The following is a 23,957-nucleotide window of genomic DNA, read 5'->3' as shown; positions in this document are numbered from 1 at the left end:
TCAGGGTGAAAGCAGCACCCGGGCACTTCCCCTGAGGACCCGGACACTTTACCCCGTGTGCCTGGGCTGTGTTGAGCCACCGCTCCTGCCGAGCGTGCCCTGAGCATGTGATGATAAAGGAAGGGAGGGAGGGAATGTGCAGGTACTCACCGTGGCTCGTGGGAGGGCCCGCTCTGCTTGAGCAGGACGAACTCGCAGTGCTGGTACATGTACTGGGTGTACTCGATGAGCCCGCTGACGGGGTTCTTCTGCTGGCAGGCCATGAGCTTCTCCATGGGGGTGCACTGGAAGGCCGTGTCGAACTGGGCCGCGTAGCTGGGGGAGAGCGGGGACTCCATGATGCACCGGGAGGAGGACTCCTCCTGGTTGGAGATGGCGTTCAGGTCCTCGGGGATGTCGTCGCTGGCCCAGCGCCCGTTCTCAAAGTTGTCGTAGCTGGAGAACCAGTGGTAGCGGGGCCGCTTGCGCGGGGGGCCCCCCGTCCGCCGGGGGAAGCGCTCCTGGCCGGGCTCCGTGGAGGCCAGCGGCTCGGATGTCTGCTGCCCGTTCTCCACTTTCTCCTCCTCCTCCTCCTCCTCTTCCTTCCTCTCCGCCTGCTGCTCCTCCGCTTGCTCCCCCTCCTGGCCCTCCAGCAACGGGAGCGGGGGCGGCGAGGAGGGAGGGAGCGCCGGCAGGCTCTCGGGCAGCTCGGGCTCCAGGTGGGGGGTCAGGACCTGCGGGTCGGGGTCCAGACCCGGCGGCACCATGTCTCGGATCTCCTCGGCCCGGGCCTTCAGCTGCATCCGCCGGCGCTTGTTGTCGGTGAGGGACCACTTGGGCGGGTTGGCGTTCTCCTTCCGCACCTCGCCCAGCTTCTCCAGCGCCAGCAACGTGGCGTTGACGTCACGGGCCTTGGACAGGCCCACATTCCGGGCCAGGTTGTGCGCCGTGGAGTCCGTGACGCCAAACAGGAAGTCGCAGATCTTCTCCTTGACCTCGGCCATGGCGGCGGGATCGAGGCCGTCGTCGTCGTCGCCCTCCTCGGGAACGGGGAAAGGGGGCGGGGCTCGGTCCAAGTCCGGCCGCGTGGGAGGGGGCTTCTCGGGGCGCGATAACCTCCAGGAAGGGGGCCGGTCCCCCACTTTGCAGACCAGGCCCGAGCTGTGGAGCTTGTACAGGTGGTGGTTGACCTCCTTCTTGGGGACGTCGAGGCGGGAGGCCAGCCGGCGGGCCGTTTCCGTCTCCTCGGGCGACAGGCGTCTCAAGGCGTCCAGCACTCGCTGCTCGAGCCCTCCTCGGGAGGTCAGGGCCAGGCCCTGGAAGTCCGAAACCAGGCGGTGGATTCCGCAGCCACCGGGAGGGAGGGCCTCGTTCCTGCCGCGGTTAGCGGGAGGTCTCCTGCCCGCGCTGCTCTCGCTGTACCAGAACCCGGAACCTTGGCAGTTGTTGTTTTCCCGGGACGCCCGGAGTGGCCCTCGATTCCGGGGCGGTGGCGGTACGGCCGAGGGCGGCGACAGCAGGAGCGGGGCCTCGGAGAGCCGTCCCTTCAGGAAGAGGATCTGCTTCTGGCGGAGGTCCTCGGGGCCGCCTCCCTGCGGGAGAAGAGGAGGACCACCGTTAAAGAGAGCGGGGAGGGAGTGGCCAACGCCACGCGGAGGCTTTGGGGGGCCCTGAGCTGAACCTCTGCCTCGAGGGGCCCCTCTGCTCATAGCCCACGGCGGCGGGAGGAGGCCGGCGCCGCAAGGGGTCCCTCTGACCGCGGACGAGGAGGAGGAGGCGGCGGCGGCGCAGGGGCCTGGCGGAGAGAAAACAAGAGAGAGAACAAGGCCGCCGGTTACTCTCCGAGACGGATCCAGACGTTTCCACCCTCCCTTGACTCCGAGGCCTCTGCCAACAACACTTGCGGGGGCCCCACAAACCCATCTATCATCCATCTCTCACACAACGTTTGTCGCTAAGCGTACACACAAACACAAACACCAGTTGGGGACCCCTCCCCCAGCACCAATTGGGCCAGAGGGAAGAGAGAGGGGGCCAGGAAGACAGTCCCACCTTGTCTCCTGTGCTATTCTAATAATATAATGTAACATACTATATTGTATATACATATAATATTCATATTATAATGTAATGCAATATGATACTAACAATAACAATAATATATTAAAATTATATATTTATATTACAGGCAATATTACTAATAATACTCCAATATAATGGTATAGTACAATATAGTAATATATAATACCGATATTGTACTATGCTAACTATATAATATAATGTAATATAATATATTGTATGTGTGTGTGTGTGTGTATATATATATATATATAATATTATAATGCAATATAATACTAATAATAATATGATATTATAATTATATATTTTATATTACATGTAATATTACTAATAATATTCCAATATAATGGTGTAGTACAACATAGTAATATATAATACTGATATTGTACTATGATAATAATATAATATAATATAATATATTTATAATATAATGCAATATAATACTAATAATAATATATTATAATTATATATTTTATATTACCGGGACATGTAATATTACTAATAATATTCCAATATAATGATGTAGTACAATACAGTATTATAAAATACTGATATTTACTATGATAACATAACATAATGTAATATAAAATATAGTGTGTGTGTATATATATATATATATAATATTATAACGCAATATAATACTATATTAAAATATATTAAATATATTAAAATATATTAAATAATATAATTATATATTTTATAGTACATGCAATATTACTCATAATATTGCAATATAATGGTGTAGTACAACATAGTAATATATAATACTGATATTGTACTATGATAATAATATAATATAATGTAACAAATATATTGTGTATATATATATTTATAATATAATACAATCTAATACTAAAATATATTATAATTATATATTTATATTACATGCAATATTACTAATAATATTCCAATATAATGGTATAGTGCAATATAGTAATATATAATACTGAGATTGTGCTATGCTTATAATATAATATATTGTATGTCTATATATCTTGTAAGCCGCTCCGAGTCCCCTTTGGGGTGAGAAGGGTGGCATAGAAATGTCGTAAATTACTAAAATAAATAAGAAATAAACAGAGGAACTGATCAGCAACTGAACAAGAGATTTGGGGAGTCGCTCACCCTGCGCCCAGAGCACTCTGAAGCCCACCCATGATGGATCTGGACCAAACATGGTGCACAGTGACCAAGCGAACATACTGAAAGGTTTTTTGGGAGGACTAACCCCGGTGGCGCAGTGCGTCAAACCGCTGAGCTGCTGACCGAAAGGTCGCAGGTTCTAATCTGGGGAGTGGGGTGAGCTCCCACCGTTAGCCCCAGCTTCTGCTAACCTAGCAGTTCAAAAACATGCAAGTATGAGTAGATCAATAGGTACTGCACCGGTGGGAAGGTAATGGCGCTGTTAGCCCCAGCTTCTGCTAACCTAGCAGTTCGAAAACATGCAAGTATGGGTAGATCAATAGGCACAGCACTGGTGGGAAGGTAATGGCACGTCATGCAGTCATGCTGGTCACATGACCTTGGAGGTGTCTTAAGGACAACGCCGGCTCTTTGGCTTAGAAATGGAGATGAGCACCAGACTGGACTTCATGACAGGGGAAGAAGACCTTTACCTTTACCTTAACCCACCCAAACACAATTCAATATAAACAAGTCTACACAGGGACCCCCAAATGCAGCACCCCGAATCAAGGAACAGGAAAGGCACTGCAGACCGCTTCAACTAGCCATAGCAGAGCAATGATACATAAGAGTATCATTGGAGAACACAGACATGCTGGACCACGCTTACAACCACGTCAGGCTACTACACGGAGAAGGAGAACGAGATAAAAGTGGGGTACACAGAAGAAGAAGAGGAGGAGGGGGGTTATATAATAATAAAAGGGATATATAATAATAATAATAAAGGCAAAAGTGGGGTATATATAGTAATAATAATAATTTAAACATAATGAGATTTTAAAGTATAATATTATATACTAATAATAATAATAATAATAAGAGATAAAAGTGATATATAATAATAATAATAATAATAATAATGATGATGATGATGATGACAAAAGTGGGGTATATATAGTAATAATAATAATTTAAACATAATGAGATTTTAAAGTATAATATTATATACTACTACTAATAATAATAATAACAATAATAAGAGATAAAAGTGATATATAATAATAATAAAGACAAACGTAGGGTATATATAGTAATAATAATTTAAACATAATGAGATTTTAAAGTATAATATTATATCCTACTACTACTACTAATAATAATAATAATAATAAGAGATAAAAGTGATATATAATAATAACAATAATAAAGACAAAAGTGGGGTATATATAGTAATAATAATAATTTAAACATAATGAGATTTTAAAGTATAATATATACTACTACTACTACTACTACTAATAAGAGATAAAAGTGATATATATAATATATAATAATAGATGAAAGTGGGGCCTATTACAATAATACAGTTAAAGTGTGGTATATAATAAATAAATAAATAATAATAATTTTAAAAGTGGGCTATATAATAATAAAATAATAAGAGATAAATGTGTGGTCTATAAAATAATAACAGATAAAAAGTGGGAAAATAATAATAGAGATAAAGGTGTGGTATACAAAATAACAGATAAAAAGTGGGATAAATAATAATAATAATAATAATAATAGAGATAAAGGTGTAGTATATAAAAGGATAATATAGATAAAAGTGGGGTATATATTATAGTAATAATAATAATAAGAAGAAGAAGAGATAGAAGTGTGGTATATAGTAATCATTATCATTATTTTCATAAAGGTATAATAAATAATAATAATAATAATAATAATTTAAAAAGCGGGGTATATATAATAATAAGAAGAAGAAGAAGAGAAAAGTAGGATATATAGTAATCATTATCATTATTTTCATAAAGATAAAGGTAGGATAAATAATAATAATAATAATAATAATAATAGGGCTCTATCTTCCCTATTGAACCACCTGCCTGCGCGCAAGATATGAAACAAAACCCAAAAGCGAAATCCCCCTAATTTGGGGGCCAAGTTGGAAGTGTGTCCGGCCATTCCAGGAGAAAAGAAGGGAGTATATATTATTATTATTATTAGTAGTAGTAGTAGTATATATTATAATAATAATAAGAAGAAGAAGAGATAAAAGTGGGGTATATAGTAATCATTATCATTATTATTATTTTCATAAAGATAAAGGTGGAGTAAATAATAATAATAATAATAATAATAATTTTAAAAGTGGGGTATATAGAAGAAGAAGTAGAAGAAGAGATAAAAGTGGGGTATATAGTAATTATTATCATTATTATTTTCATAAGGATAAAGGTAGGATAAATAATAATATTAATAATAATAATAATTTAAAAAGTGGGGTATATAAAAGTGGGGTATATATAAATAATAATAATAGGAAGAAGAAGAGATAAAAAGTGGGGTATACAGTAATAATTATTAATATTATTGTCATAAAGATAAAGGTGGAGTAAATAATAATAATAATAATAATAATAATAATAATAATAGGGCTCTATCTTCCTTGTTCAGCAACCTCCCTGCACGCAAGACGTAAAACAAAATGCAAAAGCGAAATCCCCCAAATTTGGGGGCCGAAGGTGGAAGTGTGTCCGGCCATTTGAGGAGACAAGAAGGGAGCTAAGCCTCTCCTTACCTGCCTGGGTGCTGTGCAGCATTGCATGGGAGAGAGAAAAGAGAGGAGGAGGGCAAGGCAAGAGGAGGAGAAGAAGAAGAGGGGAAACCTCTCCAAAAGATAAGAGATCGCAGGAGGAGAAAGAAAGGAAGAAAGAGGAGACCTCAGGCGCCACAGGAGAGAGAAAGAGAAAGAGAGAAAGGAGGGTTCACCCCCTTGCAAAGACTTTGCAAGGGTTGCGCCAGACTCTGGATCAGCTTCACTTTCAATTCTCAGCAAGGCCCTCCTCCTCCTCCCAGGCCCAGGGAAAACAAAACCTTGCAGAGTTTCAGTTCCTGCTCATCATCACAACCCAGGTTGTGCCAGTCAGCTTTCGTATGACGTGGGTGCTAGAAACAACATCATACGAAAGCCGACTGGCACAACCTGGGGATCACAACCAGACACAGTGAAGGCATCTGCCCTTGCGCTGTGCTACTCTGCTGCTGAGTATGCATGCCCAGTGTGGAACACATCTCACCATGCTAAATACACAATATATATTATTATAATATAATATAAATATATATTATAATATAATATTATAATATATTATAATACAAAACAGGAGCTTTTTTGTTGAGTTTCAGGGCCAGAGAAGCAGATAGCGAAGACAGAAGAACGGCCTGCCTCAGGGGAAGCATGCTTGCTCCAAGCAAAAAGTGGGTGCTAGAAACAATATCATACAAAAGCTGACTGGCACAACCTGGGGATCACAACCAGACACAGTGAAGACATCTGCCCTTGCGCTGTGCTACTCTGCTGCTGAGTATGCATGCCTAGTGTGGAACACATCTCACTATGCTAAAACAGTGGATGTGGCTCTGAATGAGACATGCTGCATTATCACGGGGTGTCTGCACCCCACACCACTGGGGAAATTACACTGCTTAGCTGGTATTGCACCTCCTGACATCTGCCAGGAAGTGGCAGCCAATAGTGAAAGGACCAAGACAGAGACATCTCCAGCTCATCCCCTGTTTGGGTATCAGCCAGCACGTCAACGACTTAAATCTAGAAATAGTTTTCTAAGAGCTACAGAGACACTCGCTGGAACGCCTCAGCAAGCGAGAGTCCAAAAGTGGCAGGCTCAAACCCAGAAATGATACCAAATGAGAGACTCCCCCCTGGGCACACAGAAGACGGGGTGACTTGGAAGGCGCTGAACAGACTGTGCTCTGGCACCACGAGATGCAGAGCCAACCTCAAGAAATGGGGCCACAAAGTGGAAGAATCCACGACATGTGAGTGCGGAGAAGAGCCAACCACTGACCACCTGCTGCAATGCCCAGCCACATGCACAAGGGAGGACCTTCTTGGGGCAACACCAGATGCACTCCAAGGGGCCAGAGACTGGTCAAAGGACATCTAATCCACTACCAAGTTTGCAAAATCTGTGTTTTTTAAAAATCTGTTTGTTTGTTTCGTTCTGTTAGAAATGTAATACAATGGTATGGTTGCTGATGACACAATAAATAAATAAGAGGGAGCGTGCCTTTGCAAAGGAAGGGCAAGGCCCAAGGGCCCTCTCCTCTCTCCTGGGCCTCTCAGCACCTTCAACTCCCCTTGCAGGAACAGCAGGAAACCCACAACAATGGGGAAAGAGAACAAGACAGAGGTCCTCCTGGTCAATCGTAAACCAGATCAGGGTATAGGGTGGCAACCTGTGCTGGATGGGGTCGCACTCCCCCTGTGGACTCCTCTTGCTGTGTTTCTAATAATAATATTAATAATAATAATAATAATAATAATAATCTTTCTTTCTCTATCGTCCTATCTCCCCGAGGGGACTCGTTTGCCTTCTTCTCGATGCCTTCCAAAGCCTCCCTTTTGTGACCCAGAAGGGACAGGTGGCTCTTCAAAGGCGGGACGGATGGACGGAAGGAAGGAAGGAAGGCGAGAGCGCTGCCCGTCTCCGCAGGTGGAAGGAGACCCAGCAGAATTGCGGCGCCAGAAGCGTGAAGCCGGAGCCCGGTGATCCGGGTCAAGGGCAGGGCTGAGAACACTGGAGCGTCAACTTTCCTCCCGGGTATCGGTTCCCCGGATCAAATCACCTCCTCGCGGCTCCGAATGCGGAACGAGACACTCTCCGAGCGGTTACGGTGCAAGCAAGGCGAGACCATCCCTGCTTCCACACTGAGCATTTAACGCAGATCGAGGCTGGCTTCAAACTCCGTCAACTAGACAACAAATGCTCGTGAGAGCGTGCAAAACAAAGGGATTATTCCATAGGGAACACTTGTGTGGAGATGCCACGGAACATGGCTGCACATAAATAAGGGCTTTGTTTTTGACCCATTTCAGGTGTAATCAGGCGTCAAACAGGGATGATGGGTTATCGCCCCAACTTGATTCTCCATCTTCATCGCTATGAGACTTCACCTTGTTGATGGGAAGCTTCCCATCGGAGTGGAAATCATCTCTCAGATGATTAACCCCAACAGACTGAAAGCCAAAGGTCACAACATCTGTTATAGAACTCCAATATGCTGATGACAACATTGTCTATGCGCATTCCGAAGATCTACAAGCCACTGTAAACTCCTTCGCAGAAGCATATGAGAAGCATACGAGATGCTCAGCCTATCATTGAACATTGAGAAATCTAAAGTGCGGCAAAACCAAGGTCACAGCAAAATCTGTTATAGAACTCCAGTATGCTGATGACAACGTCGTCTGTGCGCATTCAGAAGAAGATCTACAAGCCACTCTAAACACCTTCGCAGAAGCATATGAGAAGCTCAGCCTGTCATTGAACATTGAAAAAACCAAGGTGCTGTTCCAGCAGACACCAGCCAATCCCTCTCCAATGCCAGTGATACAGCTTAATGGTGTAACATTAGAAAATGTTGATCATTTCCACTACCTCGGCAGCCACCTCTCCACCAAAGTCAACATCGACACCGAAATACAACACCGCCTGAGCTCTGCGAGTGCAGCATTTTCCCGAATGAAGCAGAGAGTGTTTGAGGACCGGGACATCCATAGGGAGACCTAGGGGCTTGTTTATAAAGCTATTGTCCTCCCAACCCTGCTACACGCCTGTGAGGTGTGGACTGTCTACAGACGTCAACACTGAGACTGAAATACAACACTGCCTGAGCTCTGCGAGTGCAGCATTTTCCCGAATGAAGCAGAGAGTGTTTGAGGACCGGGACATCCGTAGGGAGATCTAGGGGCTTGTTTATAAAGCTATTGTCCTCCCAACCCTGCTACATGCGTGTGAAACATGGACTGTCTACAGACGTCACATGCAACTCCTGGAACGATTCCATCAGCGCTGCCTCTGAAAATCCTGCAAATCTCTCGGGAAGACAAGCGGGGAAACGTCAGCGTACTGGAAGAAGCAAAGACCACCAGCATTGAAGCGATGCTCCTCCGCCACCAACTCTGCTGGACCGGCCACATTGTCCGGATGCCCGACCACCGTCTCCCAAAGCAGTTGCTCTCCTCCGAACTCAAGAATGGAAAACGGAATGTTGGAGGACAGGAAAAGAGATTGAAAGGCGGGCTCAAAGCCAACCTTAAAAACTCCGGCATAGACACTGAGAACTGGGAAGCCCTGGCCCTTGAGCACTCCAGCTGGAGGTCAGCTGTGACCAGCAGTGCTGCAGAATTAGAGGGCGAAAGAGAGAAACGTGCCAAGAGGAAGGAGCGTCAAGCCAACCCCGACAGGGACCGCCTTCCACATGGAAACCAATGCCCTCACTGCGGGAGAAGATGCAGGTCAAGTCCATAGTCACCTACGGACCCACCCTGGAGGATTATCCTACTCAGACAACGAGGGATTGCCTAAGTAAGTAAGTAATAATTACTATTCCATAGGGAACACTTGGGTGGCGATGCCACGGAGCACGGCTGCACATTAATAAGGGCTTTGCTTTGAGTTGATGGTGGAGGACCATCGCTTCAGTGCTGGTGGTTTTTGCACATTAATAAGGGCTTTGTTTTGCACAGAGTTGATGGCGGAGGACCATCGCTTCAATGCTGGTGGTTTTTGCTTCTTCTTCTTCTCGTGGGCGCTGGTTGTCTTTGCACACCTGACTGTAATCACTCCCAAAGCAGGCCAGTCTCCAAGGCAAGACCTCAAAGAGACCTGCCGCCACCGGGCATGCATTGGTTCCCTCACCGTTGCACCCTTGTTCGAACCAAACCCATCACTTGAGCCCCGGAGCTGAAATTCCACCCCTTGGCAGTTCACACCCTTGCTAGTGGAAGCGGGGTAACCCGATCCCCGAGGGGGAAGGCCGGGCCCAGCGTCCACAACGTCCACCGTGTGGCCCAAGCCCCTCTGATCCCTCTGAATCCCCCCAGGCATCGGGTGGCAGCGGGCGCCCTTCTCCCGTCCTCCACACCTTAGGAGAACTTCCGTCCGTCCTTTGGACCCGGGAGACTTCCACACGTGCCGAGAACCAGGAGAAAACGCTCGGCGGGGAAAGGGAGGGTTGACTTGCAAGACACGCAACGAGAGCAACCATTGCTCTGGAGTACAACGGCTTTCAATATGAACAACAACGATGGCCTTCAAAGCTCTGGACGGTTCAGGTCCAGGCTATTTGGCTGACCACGTGACCTTGTACGATAGAAGTGGGGTATATAATAATAATAATAATAATAATAATAATAATAGATAAATGTGTGGTATATAAAATAATAATAATAGAGGTAAAGGTGTGGTATATAAAATAATAATAATAATAATAGAGATAAAGGTATGGTATATAAAATAATAATAGATAAAAGTGTATATAATAATAATAATAATAATAACAGAGATAAAGGTGGGGTACATATAATAAAATAATAATAATAATAATAATAGAGATAAAGGTGTGATATATAAAATAATAATAGATAAAAGTGGAGTATATATAATAAAATAATAATAATAATAATAATAATAGAGATAAAGGTGTGGTATATGAAATAATAATAAAAATAATAACAATAAAATAATAATAATAATAATAATAATAATAGAGATAAAGGTGGGGTACATATAATAAAATAATAATAATAATAATAATAATAATAATAGAGATAAAGGTGTGATATATAAAATAATAATAGATAAAAGTGGAGTATATATAATAAAATAATAATAATAATAATAATAATAATAGAGATAAAGGTGTGGTATATGAAATAATAATAAAAATAATAACAATAAAATAATAATAATAATAATAATAGAGATAAAGGTGGGGTACATATAATAAAATAATAATAATAATAATAATAGAGATAAAGGTGTGATATATAAAATAATAATAGATAAAAGTGGAGTATATATAATAAAATAATAATAATAATAATAATAGAGATAAAGGTGTGGTATATGAAATAATAATAAAAATAATAACAATAAAATAATAATAATAATAATAATAGAGATAAAGGTGTGATATATAAAATAATAATAGATAAAAGTGAAGTATATATAATAAAATAATAATAATAATAATAATAGAGATAAAGATGGGGTATATATAGATAGAGAGGCCCTGCTCTCTATCCCGCCTGCTTCACAGGTGCGGCTGGCGGGTACGAGAGACAGGGCCTTTTCTGTGGTGGCCCCGCGGCTATGGAACGCCCTGCCCTTGGAGGTAAGATCAGCCCCTTCATTGATGATATTCCGAAGAAGATTGAAGACCTGGATGTTTAAGCAGGCATTTGGTTAACCCAATGCAACGAATGGTAACTGACTAAAGGACTGGCAACATGGATGACGAACTGGATCACGTTTTTAGTTAAGAGTCGAACTGGATTGGTATTGATGTATGAATTGTGTTTTTATGTTTTTTATGTTTTTTATGCTTTTAACTGTATACTGTTGATTGTTATATTATGTTGTAAACCGCGTTGAGTCGCCGGCTAGGCTGAGAAACGGCGGTATATAAATATAGCAAATAAATAAATAAATATATGAAATAATAATAATAATAATAATAATAATAATAGAGATAAAGGTGGGGTACATATAATAAAATAATAATAATAATAATAATAGAGATAAAGGTGTGGTATATAAAATAATAATAGATAAAAGTGGACTATATAATAATAATAATAATAATAATAATAGAGATAAAGATGGGGTATATATAAAATAATAATAATAATAATAATAGAGATAAAGGTATGGTAGATAAAAAATAGATAAAAGTGGAGTATATAATAATAATCTATATAAATAAAAATGCAATGTTCATTTGTGGGATGAACAGAACTCAAAAACCACTGGATGAATTGACACCAAATTTGAACACAAGACACCTAACAACCCAATGTATGTCCTTGATTTTGTCATTTGGGAGTTGTAGTTGCTGGGATTTATAGTTCACCTACAATCACAGAGCATTCTGAACCCCAACAACGATAGAATTGGGCCAAACTTGGCACACAATTCTCCCATGACCAACAGAAAATACTGGAAGAGTTTGGTGGGCAGTGTCCTTTGGTTTGGGAGTTGTAGTTCACCTACATCCAGAGATCACTGTGGACACAAATATGCCCAAATATGAACACAGATGGAGTTTGGGGGAAATAGACCTTGACTTTTGGGAGTTGTAGTTACTGAGATTTATAGTTCGCCTACAATCAGAGCATTCTGAACTCCACCAGCGATGGAATTGAATCAAACTTGGCACGCAGAACTCCCATGACCAACAGAAAAGACTAGAAGGGTTTGGTGAGCACTGACCTTGAGTTTGGGAGTTGTAGTTCACCTATACCCAGATATCACTGTGGACTCAAACAATGATGGATCTGGACCAAACTCTACACGAATACTCAATATGCCCAAATGTGAACACTGGTGGAGTTTGGGGAAAATAGAATCTTGACATTTGGGAGTTGTAGTTGCTGGGATTTATAGTTCACCTACAATCAAGGACCATTCTGAACCCCACCCATGACAGAATTGGGCCAAACCTTCCACACAGAACCCCCATGTGGGCCACATGGCAGGGGACGGCTACTGTTAATATAGAAGAGTATAAGATAATAATAATAATAATAATAATGATAATATATATATATAAACAAAAATGTAATGTTGGTTTGTGGGATTAACATAACTCAAAAACCACGTATTGTCACCAAATTTGGACACAAGACACCAATTGGGCCAATGAGTGTCCATCACCCCTAAAACACACACACACACACACACAAACACTCTTTGGAGTGAGGAGGGCGGCATATAAATGTCGTAAATAAATAAATACTATTTTCACCCTTGGATATTTGGAGTTGTATCGCAATGCTTCGAGCTGCGAGCCAATTGGAGAGAGGAAGCAGGATAGAAATAAACATAACAACAACAACAACAACTTCTTTCAAAGTAACGACTGCACAAGGAAACAGGAAGTAACACTTCCAAACGTTTTCCAAATGTTATTGTACGATTTCTAGTTTGGGGAGGCCCCGGCCCTCTTTGGCACAAAAGGGGAGAGAGCCCTTGTCTAAACTACAACTCCCAGGGTGCGCTACCATTGGCGCTTAATTCCACAATGACACCCCCTTGGTTTCTGCACAGATGAGACCCTTTCCTCCCACTGTGTTGTCATGTAGGCATGGGCAAACTTGGGCCCTCCCTCCAGGTGTTTTGGACTCCAACTCCCACAATTCCTAACAGCCTACCGGCTGTTAGGAATTGTGGGAGTTGGAGTCCAAAACACCTGGAGGGAGGGCCCAAGTTTGCCGCTGGGATGTGTAGGCCCCCAAGGGCTTCCCTCTTGGCCTTACCGTCCTCTCCCCCCTCCCCGCCTCTGGGGGGGCTCCGGAGAAAACATCCGCTGCCGCGGCTGCTATTGTGCACCAGGTTCGGCCACGAGTGATGACGCGCCACCGAAGGAGGTGGGGCTGCTGCGTGGGGTTGTGCGTCAGGTCAGGGCACGGCCTTGCTCCTTCCTTCCTCCCTTCCTTCTGGTGGTCCTGGCCGGCCTTCCAAGGGCACGGGATATGCCAGAGGGGCTTAGCCGGCTTTAGGGGAGAAGTCCAAGGAGCAGCTGGAGAGGCCCGGCCCCCTTCTCGCACCCTAAAAATACCCGGACGGAGGAGAAAGGGAGCCACGGGTACGCACGGGAGGCCAGCTGTGGAAAGGCAGGACAACACAGGGACCCCTTCCATTGAGGTCTGGCCTTTTCCCAACAACAACAACAACAGGCAGGCACCACGTTACAAGCATCCGACTGCAAACAGCTCCTGGTTAGAGACGGGGCTGAGACAACAGGAAGCAAGAGGAATCTTATATTAGACATTATTATATATATATTTATATATATATGAATGAGGCTGAGACAACAGGAAGCAAGAGGAATCTCATATTAGATATATATTGTATAATTTTATTATATTATTAGATATATATATATTTATATGGGGCTGAGACGACAGGAAGCAAGAGGAATCTTATATTAGATATATATTATTTTATTATTATATTATATATTATTAGATATATATATTTATATGGGGCTGAGACAACAGGAAGCAAGAGGAATCTTATATTATACATTATATATATGAGGCTGAGACAACAAGAAGCAAGAGGAATCTCATATTAGATGTATATTGTATAATTTTATTATATTATTAGATATATATATATTTATATGGGGCTGAGACGACAGGAAGCAAGAGGAATCTTATATTAGACATTATTACATATTTTTATTTTATTATTATATTATATATTATTAGTAATATATAGATATATGGGGTTGAAACAACAAGAAGCAAGAGGAACCTTATATTATACATTATTATATATTATTAGTAATATACATACACATATATAAATACATACATATATATATACATATATATATGGGGTTGAGACAACAGAAGCAGGAGGATTCTTATATAATATATATTTTCATTTTATTATTATGTTATATATTATTATTAGTAACAGGAAGCAAGAGGAATCTTATATTATACATTATTATATATTTTTATTTTATTACTATATTATATATTAGATATGAGGCTGAGACAACAGGAAGCAAGAGATTATATTATATATTATTATATATATTATTTTATTATTATATTATATATTATTAGTAAGGGCTGAGACAACAAGAAGCAAGAGGAATCTTATATTATATATTATTATATATATTATTTTATTGTTATTTTATATATATACACACACAGGCACACAGTCCCTGACTTTCAAACATCCCACTTGCAAATGTCTTCTAGTTAAGGACAGGGCTGAGACCACAGGAAGGGAGAGGAATCCTATATTATTGGTATTTGTATTATTATTTTTATCATATTATATTAAATACTTGTATTATTATATTATATATTATTCAGCAAGCAGTCTGCACTTTACAAACATCTGACTTGCAAACAGTGCCTAGCTAGAGACAGGGCTGAGACCACAGGAAGGGAGGGCATCAAGACAGCAAATAAAGAAAGAGGAGAACTCCCCACAAACAGAGGGTGCCTCCAGGAAACAGAGGCTCGGCAACCTCCAGGCAGGTACCTTCACTAATGGACTTTGCAGCTGCATGGCAACTCAAAGCTACTCAAGCTGGCCAATTGCACCATTTGATTCCAACAGACAAGGGTTCTTTCTCCCCTTCCACAGATAGATAGACAGGAGAGAGATAAAGAGAGAGAAAGAGAGAGATAGATAGATAGATAGATAAGATAGAGAGAACAAGAGAGAGAGAGAAAGAGAGAGATAAGATAGAGAGATAGATAGATAATATATATATAGAGAGAGAAAGAGAATATAGAGAGAATGAGAGAGAAAGAGAGAGAGAGAGAGAGAGAGAGAGAGATAAGAGAGAGAGAGATAAGATAGAAAGAGAGAGACGCTCCACGATCCTCGCCACCAAGAGCCCTGTGAAGATTCCAGCCACAGATGCAGGTGAAACATCAGGAGAGAATGATACTGGAACATAGCCACACAGCCCGATAAACTCACAACAACCTTGTGATTCCGACCATGAAAGCCTTCGACAACACATCCTTACAAATATGTAAACATGGCTCTTATTTCCTCTTCTCTTCTCCAAGCAATATCTATCTATCTATCTATCTATCTATCTATCTATCTATCTATCTATCTATCTATCTATCTATCTATCTATCCATCCATCCATCCATCCATCCATCCATCCATCCATCCATCCATCCATCCATCTATACATCTATCCATCCATTTACCTATGCATCCATCTATCTATCTATCTATCTATCTATCTATCTCTATCTATCTATCTATCTATCTATCTATCTATCTATCTATCGGGTAGGACTAGATAGCCCTTTGGAGGTCTCTTCCAATGATCTATCCATCCATTTCTCCATCTATGGGGTTGAGCTAGATGGCCCCTGGGGGTCTCTTCCAGTTCTATCTCTCTATCCAACTCTTGGAAGAAGCTGGGGGTGGTGATGGCCGACAGGGAGCTCTGGTGTGGGCCGGTCCATGAGGTCACAAAGAGTCGGAAACAACTGAACGAATGAACAACAACATCCATATCTACAGTAGAGTCTCCAGGTGAGATCGGACTAATGAAGGAATCCTAGAGTTGGAAGAGACCTGGTGGGCCATCCAGTCCAACCCCATTCTGCCAAGAAGCAGGACAATCACATTCAAAGCACCCCCGAGAGATGGCCACCCAGCCTCTGCTTAAAAGGCTCCATAGAAGGAGCTTCCACCACACTCCAGGGCAGAGAGTTCCACTGCTGAACATAGAATTCTAGAGTTGGAAGAGACCTGGTGGGCCATCCAGTCCAACCCTATTCTGCAAAGAAGCGGGACAATCACATTCAAAGCACCCCAAACAGATGGCCATCCAGACTGCTTTAAAGTCTCCATAGAAGGAGCACCACACTCCAGGGCAGAGAGTTACACTGCTGAACATAGAATCCTAGAGTTGGAAGAGACTTGGTGGACCATCCAGTCCAACCCCATTCTGCCAAGAAGCAGGACAATCACATTCAAAGCACCCCAAACAGATGGCCATCCAGACTGCTTTAAAGTCTCCATAGAAGGAGCTTCCACCACACTCCAGGGCAGAGAGTTCCACTGCTGAACACAGAATCCTAGAGTTGGAAGAGACTTGTGGGCCATCCAGTCCAACCCCATTCTGCCAAGAAGCAGGACAATCACATTCAAAGCATCCCAAACAGATGACCATCCAGACTCTGCTTTAAAAGCCTCTATAGAAGGAGCTTCCACCACACTCCAGGGCAGAGTTCCACTGCTGAACATAGAATCCTAGAGTTGGAAGAGACCTGGTGGGCCATCATCCAGTCCAACCCCATTCTGCCAAGAAGCAGGACAATCATGTTCAAAGCATCCCCAACAGATGGCCACCCAACCTCTGCTTCAAAGCCTCAATAGAAGGCGCTTCCATCACACTTTGAGGCAGAGAGTTCCACTGCTGAACACAGAATCCTACAATCCTAGAGTTGGAAGAGACCTCATGGACCATCCAGTCCAACCCCATTCCGCCGAGAAGCAGGACAATCACGTTCAAAGCACCCCCAACAGATGGCCATCCAAACTCTGCTTCAAAGCCTCCATAGAAGGTGCCTCCATCACACTTCGAGGCAGAGAGTTCCACTGCTGAACAGCTCTCACGGTCAGAAAGTTATTTCTCATGTTCAGGTGGAATCTGAACTGAATCTGAAGACAACTACGATGTCCACCACCCACCCACCATGCCAGGTGGCCCACCTTGCAATGCCATGCTGCCCACATCCCTCACCAGCGCGTCGGCACCCGAAAGAGCAGCGGGAAGCTCCACATCCCCAGAGCAGATGGGGAAACCCTCCGGGCCAGCCATGCACGAGGAGGAGGAGGAGGAGGATGCGCACGCTCTTTGCAGTCCTGAGAGCCACCCCACAGCCGGCTATTTATAGTCGGTGCAGAAAGGCCGGTCAAGTTCACTCTAGGACTCGAGGACGGCAACCAAGCGCATGAAGAAGGCGCACAACGGCCAGGGAAGTGCCGCGCATGAAAAGGAAAGAAAAGGAAAGGCCCCTCCCGTTGCCCGAGGCCTACAAGGCTTGTTCTCCTCAAGGTTGGCACATGGAAAGCGCTGGGCGCATGCCAAACCCAGTCATCACAACACCACCACATCTTCTCTAACCGCCTCCATTCGTCTCTATTTTGAGCACGAGTTGACCACTGGACGACCACGTTCCGTCTCTCGGTGGAAGGGTGACCAAAAGGTCTGGTCCATCCCCGCGGGTACCATGTTGCCAGTGCCCATCTGTTCTGCGCATCACGTGGCCTGCAAAGCCATGACTGAGTTGGGCAACGTGGTGCAGAGCAGGGGTTCTCAACCTTAATACACTTCTTCACGTTGTGGTGACCCACAACCATAACATTATTTTCATTGCTACTTCACAACTGCATTTTTGTTGCTATTATGAATCAGAATATATATATATATATATATATATATATATATATACACACGATAAGGTAAAGGTTGTCTCCTGACATGAAGTCCAGTCGTGTCCAACTCTGGGGTGGTGCTCATCTCCATTTCTAAGCTGGCGTTGTCCATAGACACCTCCAAGGTCATGTGGCCGGCATGACTGCATGGAGCACCCTTACCTTCACTCCACGTAAATAGTCTGACAAGGCCTGGAGACTTCTCTGCCAAAGAATGCATGTCCATCATTAATCTATTATTATTATTAGATGATGATGATGATGATGATTATTATTATTATATCTTGCCCTGTAAACCACCTTGAGTAGCCTAAGGGCTGAGAAGGGTGGTGTACAAATATAGTAAATAAATAGTAAATAAATAAATAGTCTGACAAGGCCTTGAGCCTTCTCTGTCAAAGAATGCAGGTGCATCACTAATCTATTATTAGTATTATTATTAGATTATTATTATTATTATTATTATTATTATTATTATATTTTGCCCTGTTAATCGCCTTTAGTCAACCAAGGGCTGAGAAGGGTGGTAAACAAATATAGTAAATAAATAGTAAATAAATAAATAGTCTGGCAAGGCCTTGAGCCTTCTCTGCCAAAGAATGCAGGTGCATCATTAATCTATTATTATTATTATTATTATTATTAATATTATATTTTGCCATGTAAACCTCTTTGAGTCGCCTAAGGGCTGAGAAGGGCGGTATACAAATATAGTAAATAAATAGTAAGTAAATAAATAGTGTGACAAGGCCTGGAGCTTTCTCTGCTAAAAATGCACGTGCATCATTAATCTATTATTATTATTATTATTATTATTATTATTATTATTATTATTATATTTTGCCCTGTAAACCGCCTTGAGTTGCCTAAGGGCTGAGAAGGGCGGTATACAAATATAGTAAACAAATAGTAAATAGTGTGACAAGGCCTTGAGCCTTCTCTGCCAAAGAATGGAGTGCATCATTAATCTATTATTATTATTATTATTATTATTAATATTATTATTATATTTTGTCCTGTAAACCACCTTGAGTCACTTATGGGCTGAGAAGGGAGGGATACAAATATAGAAGTAAATAAATAAATAGTCTGACAAGGCCTGGAGCCTTCTCTGTTAAAGAATGCAGGTGCATCATTAATATATTATTATTATTATATTTTTCCCTGTAAACCGCCTTGAGTTGCCTAAGGGCTGAGAAGGGCAGTATACAAATATAGTAAAGAAATATGCACCTGCCAAAGAATGCAGGTGCATCATAAATCTATTATTATTAGATTATTATTATCATATTTTGCCCTGTAAACCGCTGAGAAGGGCGGTGTACAAATAGAGTAAATACATACATACATAACAAGATTAGTACACCTCAAACAAGATCGCCCTGCTGGCGTTTGTATTCGATCACACATTGGACAATTCCCAAGTATCTAAGTCTGGGTGATGTATTGGCAAATAGTAGGGTGGCCCTTTTGCAGCGGACAAGGGGTAATTTGCCGCTGAGGAGGCCAGGCACCTTGCAAAACTACAACTCCTGGGATGCCCATAATATTGAGCCTGGGCAGTTCAAAGTGGTGCCAAACTGCATCAGTTCTACAGTGTGGATGCATCCAGAGAAGACCAGATACCTTGCAAAACTATAACTCCCGATATGCCCATAATATTGATCTTTTGCAGTTCAAACTGGTGCCAAACTGCATCAAATCTCAGGTGCAGATGCACCCAAAGGAAGCCAAAGACCTTGCAAAACTACAACTCCTGAGATGCTGATAATATTGAACCTTTGCAGTTCAAAGTGGTACCAAACTGCATCAACTCTCCAGTGCAGATGCATCCAGAGACGTTGCAAAACTACAACTCCTGAGATGCCCATAATATTGATCCTTTGCGGTTCAAACTGGCGCCAAACTGCATCAACACTCCAGTGCAGATGCACCCAAAGGAAGCCAAAGACCTTGCAAAACTACAACTCCTGAGATGCCGATAATATTGAGCCTGGGCAATCCAAAGTGGTGCCAAAGTGCATAATATTGATCCTTTGCAGTACAAACTGACGCCAAACTGCATCAAATCTCAGGTGTAGATGCACCCAAAGGAAGCCAAAGACCTTGCAAAACTACAGCTCCTGAAATGCCCATAATATTGAGCCTGGTCAGCTAAAAGTGGTGCCAAACTGCATCAATTCTTCTGTGTGGGTGCATCCAGGGGAGGCCAGAGACCTTGCAAAACTACAACTCCTGGGAAGTCCATAATATTGAGCCTGGGCCAAAGTGGTGCCAAATTGCATCAATTTTACAGTGTGGATGCATGAAGAGAAGGCCAAAGACCTTGCAAAACTACAGCTCCTGAGATGCCCATAATATTGAGCCTGGGCAGTCCAAAGTGGTGCCAAACTGCATCAACTCTCCAGTGCAGATGCATCCAGAGACCTTGCAAAACTACAACTCCTGGGAAGTCCATAATATTGAGCCTGGGCCAAAGTGGTGCCAAATTGCATCAATTTTACAGTGTGGATGCATGAAGAGAAGGCCAAAGACCTTGCAAAACTACAGCTCCTGAGATGCCCATAATATTGAGCCTGGGCAGTCCAAAGTGGTACCAAACTGCATCAACTCTCCAGTGCAGATGCATCCAGAGACCTTGCAAAACTACAACTCCTGAGATGCCCATAATATTGATCCTGGTGCCAAACTGCATCAAATCTCAGGTGTAGATGAACCCAAAGGAAGCCAAAGACCTTGCAAAACTACAACTCCTGGGAAGTCCATAATATTGAGCCTGGGCAGTCCAAAGTGTTGCCAAACTGCATCAAATCTCAGGTGTAGATGCGCCCAAAGGAAGTCCATAATATTGAGCCTGGGCAGTTCAAACTGGTGCCAAAGTGCATCAATTCTACAATGTGGATACATGAGGAGAAGGCCAAAGACCTTGCAAAACTACAACTCCTGGGAAGCCCATAATATTGAACCTTTGCAGTCCAAAGTGGTACCAAACTGCATCAAATCTCAGGTGCAGATGCACCCAAAAGAAGCCAAAGACCTTGCAAAACTACAACTCCTGGGAAGTCCATAATATTGAACCTTTGCAATTCAAAGTGGTACCAAACTGCATCAAATCTCAGGTGTAGATGCATCCAAAGGAAGCCAAAGACCTTGCAAAGCTACAACTCCTGAGATGCCCATAATATTGAGCCTGGGCAGTCCAATGTGGTGCCAAAGTGCATCAATTCTACAGTGTGGATGCATGAAGAGAAGGCCAAAGACCTTGCAAAACTACAACTCCTGGGAAGTCCATAATATTGATCTTTTGCAGTTCAAACTGGTAGCAAACTGCATCAACTCCCCAGTGCAGATGAATCCAGAGACCTTGCAAAACTACAACTCCTGAGATGCCCATAATATTGATCCCTTGCAGTTCAAATTGGTGCCAAACTGCATCAACTCTCCAGTGCAGATGAATCCAGAGACCTTGCAAAACTACAACTCCTGAGATGCCCATAATATTGATCCTTTGCATTTCAAAGTGGTGCCAAACTGCATCAAATCTCAGGTGTAGATGCGCCCAAAGGAAGTCCATAATATTGAGCCTGGGCAGTTCAAACTGGTGCCAAAGTGCATCAATTCTACAGTGTGGATACATGAAGAGAAGGCCAGAGACCTTGCAAAACTACAACTCCTGGGATTTTCATAATATTGAACCTTTGCAGTTCAAAGTGGTACCAAAGTGCATCAAATCTCAGGTGTAGATGCACCCAAAGGAAGCCAAAGACCTTGCAAAACTACAACTCCTGAGATGCCCATAATATTGAGCCTGGGCAGTTCAAAGTGGTACCAAACTGCACCAAATCTCAGGTGTAGATGTGCCCAAAAGAAGTCCATAATATTGAGCCTGGGCAGTCCAAAGTGGCGCCAAAGTGCATCAATTCTACAGTGTGGATACATGAAGAGAAGGCCAAAGACCTTGCAAAACTACAACTCCTGGGAAGTCCATAATATTGATCTTTTGCAGTTCAAACTGGTAGCAAACTGCATCAACTCTCCAGTGCAGATGAATCCAGAGACCTTGCAAAACTACAACTCCTGAGATGCCCATAATACTGATCTTTTGCAGTCCAAAGTGTTGCCAAAGTACATCAATTCTACAGTGTGGATGCATGAAGAGAAGGCCAGATGCCTTGCAAAACTACAACTCCTGGGAAGTCCATAATATTGATCTTTTGCAATTCTAAGTGGTACCAAACTGCATCAACTCTCCAGGGCAGATGCATCCAGGGGAGGCCAAAGACCTTGCAAAACTACAACTCCTGAGATGCCGATAATATTGATCCTTTGCAGCTCAAACTGGTACCAAACTGCACCAAATCTCAGGTGTAGATGCACCCAAAGGAAGCCAAAGACCTCGCAAAACTACACCTGGGAAGTCCATAATATTGAGCCTAGGCAGTCCAAAGTGGTGCCAAAGTGCATCAATTCTACAGTGTGGATGCAGGAAGAGAAGGCCAAAGACCTTGCAAAACTACAACTCCTGGGAAATCCACAATATTGAACCTTTGCAATCTAAAGTGGTACCAAACTGCATCAACTCTCCAGTGCAGGTGCATCCAGGGCAGGCCAGAGACCTTGCAAAACTACAATTTCCATAATATTGAGCCTGGCCATCTTAAAAGTGGTGCCAAACTGCATCAAATCTCAGGTGTAGATGCGCCCAAAGGAAGCCAAATGCCTTGCAAAACTACAACTCCTGAGATGCCCATAATATTGATCTTTTGCAGTTCAAACTGGTGCCAAACTGCATCAAATCTCAGGTGTTGATGCACCCAAAGGTAGCCGAAGACCTTGCAAAACTACAACTCCTGGGGAGTACATAATATTGAACCTTTGCATTTCAAACTGCATCAACTCTCCCGTGCAGGTGCATCCAGGGGAGGCCAGAGGCCTTGCAAAACTACAACTCCTTGCAAAACTACAACGGGTGGGGGGGGGGGTGGAGGCTGTGCTTACGGAAGAATGCATCTCCTTGGGAGGGAGGAGGAGGAGGCAAAGCCAGGAACCCGCCGCCGCCGACTGCGAAGCCCGCGCATGCGCCCTGACCGGCTTGCTGTCCCGTCCGTCCCCCTTTTGGAGGAGCGGGGAAACAAGGCAGCTCGGCTCGCGCCCCCTCGCGCATGCGCCCTGGAGTCCCCCCTTGTCTAGCAGAGGCGCTTTCCTCGCTCGCTCGCTCGCGCATGCGCAGTGGCGCCCGGCCCTTTTTTTTCCCGCTCGCCTCGATTTTTGTTCACCCAGCCGCCCTCGCCGCCGCCTTCTCCTCTCCGGGATCCTTACCGGCGTCGTCTCCGCTCCCGGGGCCGCCGGCTCGTCCAAGTGGAGCTCTCCCGCGCCTGCCCTCCTTCCTTCACTCACTCACTCGTCCGCGCTCCCTCGCTTTTTCTCCTCAGCGCCGCCGAGCCGGGCGCGCACTGATGGCGTCACGCGCAGCGCCGGAAGGGGAGGGCAGGACCTGCCTACTTGGGCCTACTTCCGGTGTTTTGGACTACAACTCCCACAATCCCTTTCGGCCTCAGCCGCTAATAGAGCAGGCCTGGGCCTACTTCCGGTGTTTTGGACTACAACTCCCACAATCCCTCTCGGCCTCAGACCCGTTCCCTTTCTTCCTACTTCTGGTGTTTTGGACTACAACTCCCATAATTCCTCCCAGCTTCAGACCCTTTCCTTTTCCTCCTCAGCCGCTAATAGACC

At 43.5% G+C, this 23,957-nt stretch overlaps 1 protein-coding gene across 6 annotated transcripts in view; it reads right to left on the bottom strand.

Moving 5' to 3' along the window:
• The window catches only part of ADAR (adenosine deaminase RNA specific), a 48,554-nt gene extending 24,857 nt beyond the window's left edge, over positions 1-23,697 (bottom strand). The window contains exons 1-2 of one of the 6 annotated variants that reach the window (XM_067472277.1): positions 23,544-23,697; positions 151-1,774 (exon numbers count right to left, since the gene is read on the bottom strand). In XM_067472277.1, the coding sequence (XP_067328378.1) occupies positions 151-1,688 (1,538 nt within the window). In that variant the 5' untranslated portion in view covers positions 1,689-1,774; positions 23,544-23,697. Of the gene's footprint in view, positions 1-150; positions 1,775-5,770; positions 5,913-13,537; positions 13,590-23,222; positions 23,299-23,543 lie in introns of those variants that run through there. The other 5 variants (XM_067472279.1, XM_067472278.1, XM_060757914.2 and 2 more) reach the window with 5 other exon arrangements.
• Positions 23,698-23,957: the final 260 nt, after the last annotated feature.

Source organism: Anolis sagrei, chromosome 12 (assembly GCF_037176765.1).
Source record: "Anolis sagrei isolate rAnoSag1 chromosome 12, rAnoSag1.mat, whole genome shotgun sequence".
In the NCBI taxonomy this organism is placed as follows: domain Eukaryota; kingdom Metazoa; phylum Chordata; class Lepidosauria; order Squamata; family Dactyloidae; genus Anolis; species Anolis sagrei.
This window is presented reverse-complemented; position numbering and strand designations above follow the sequence as displayed.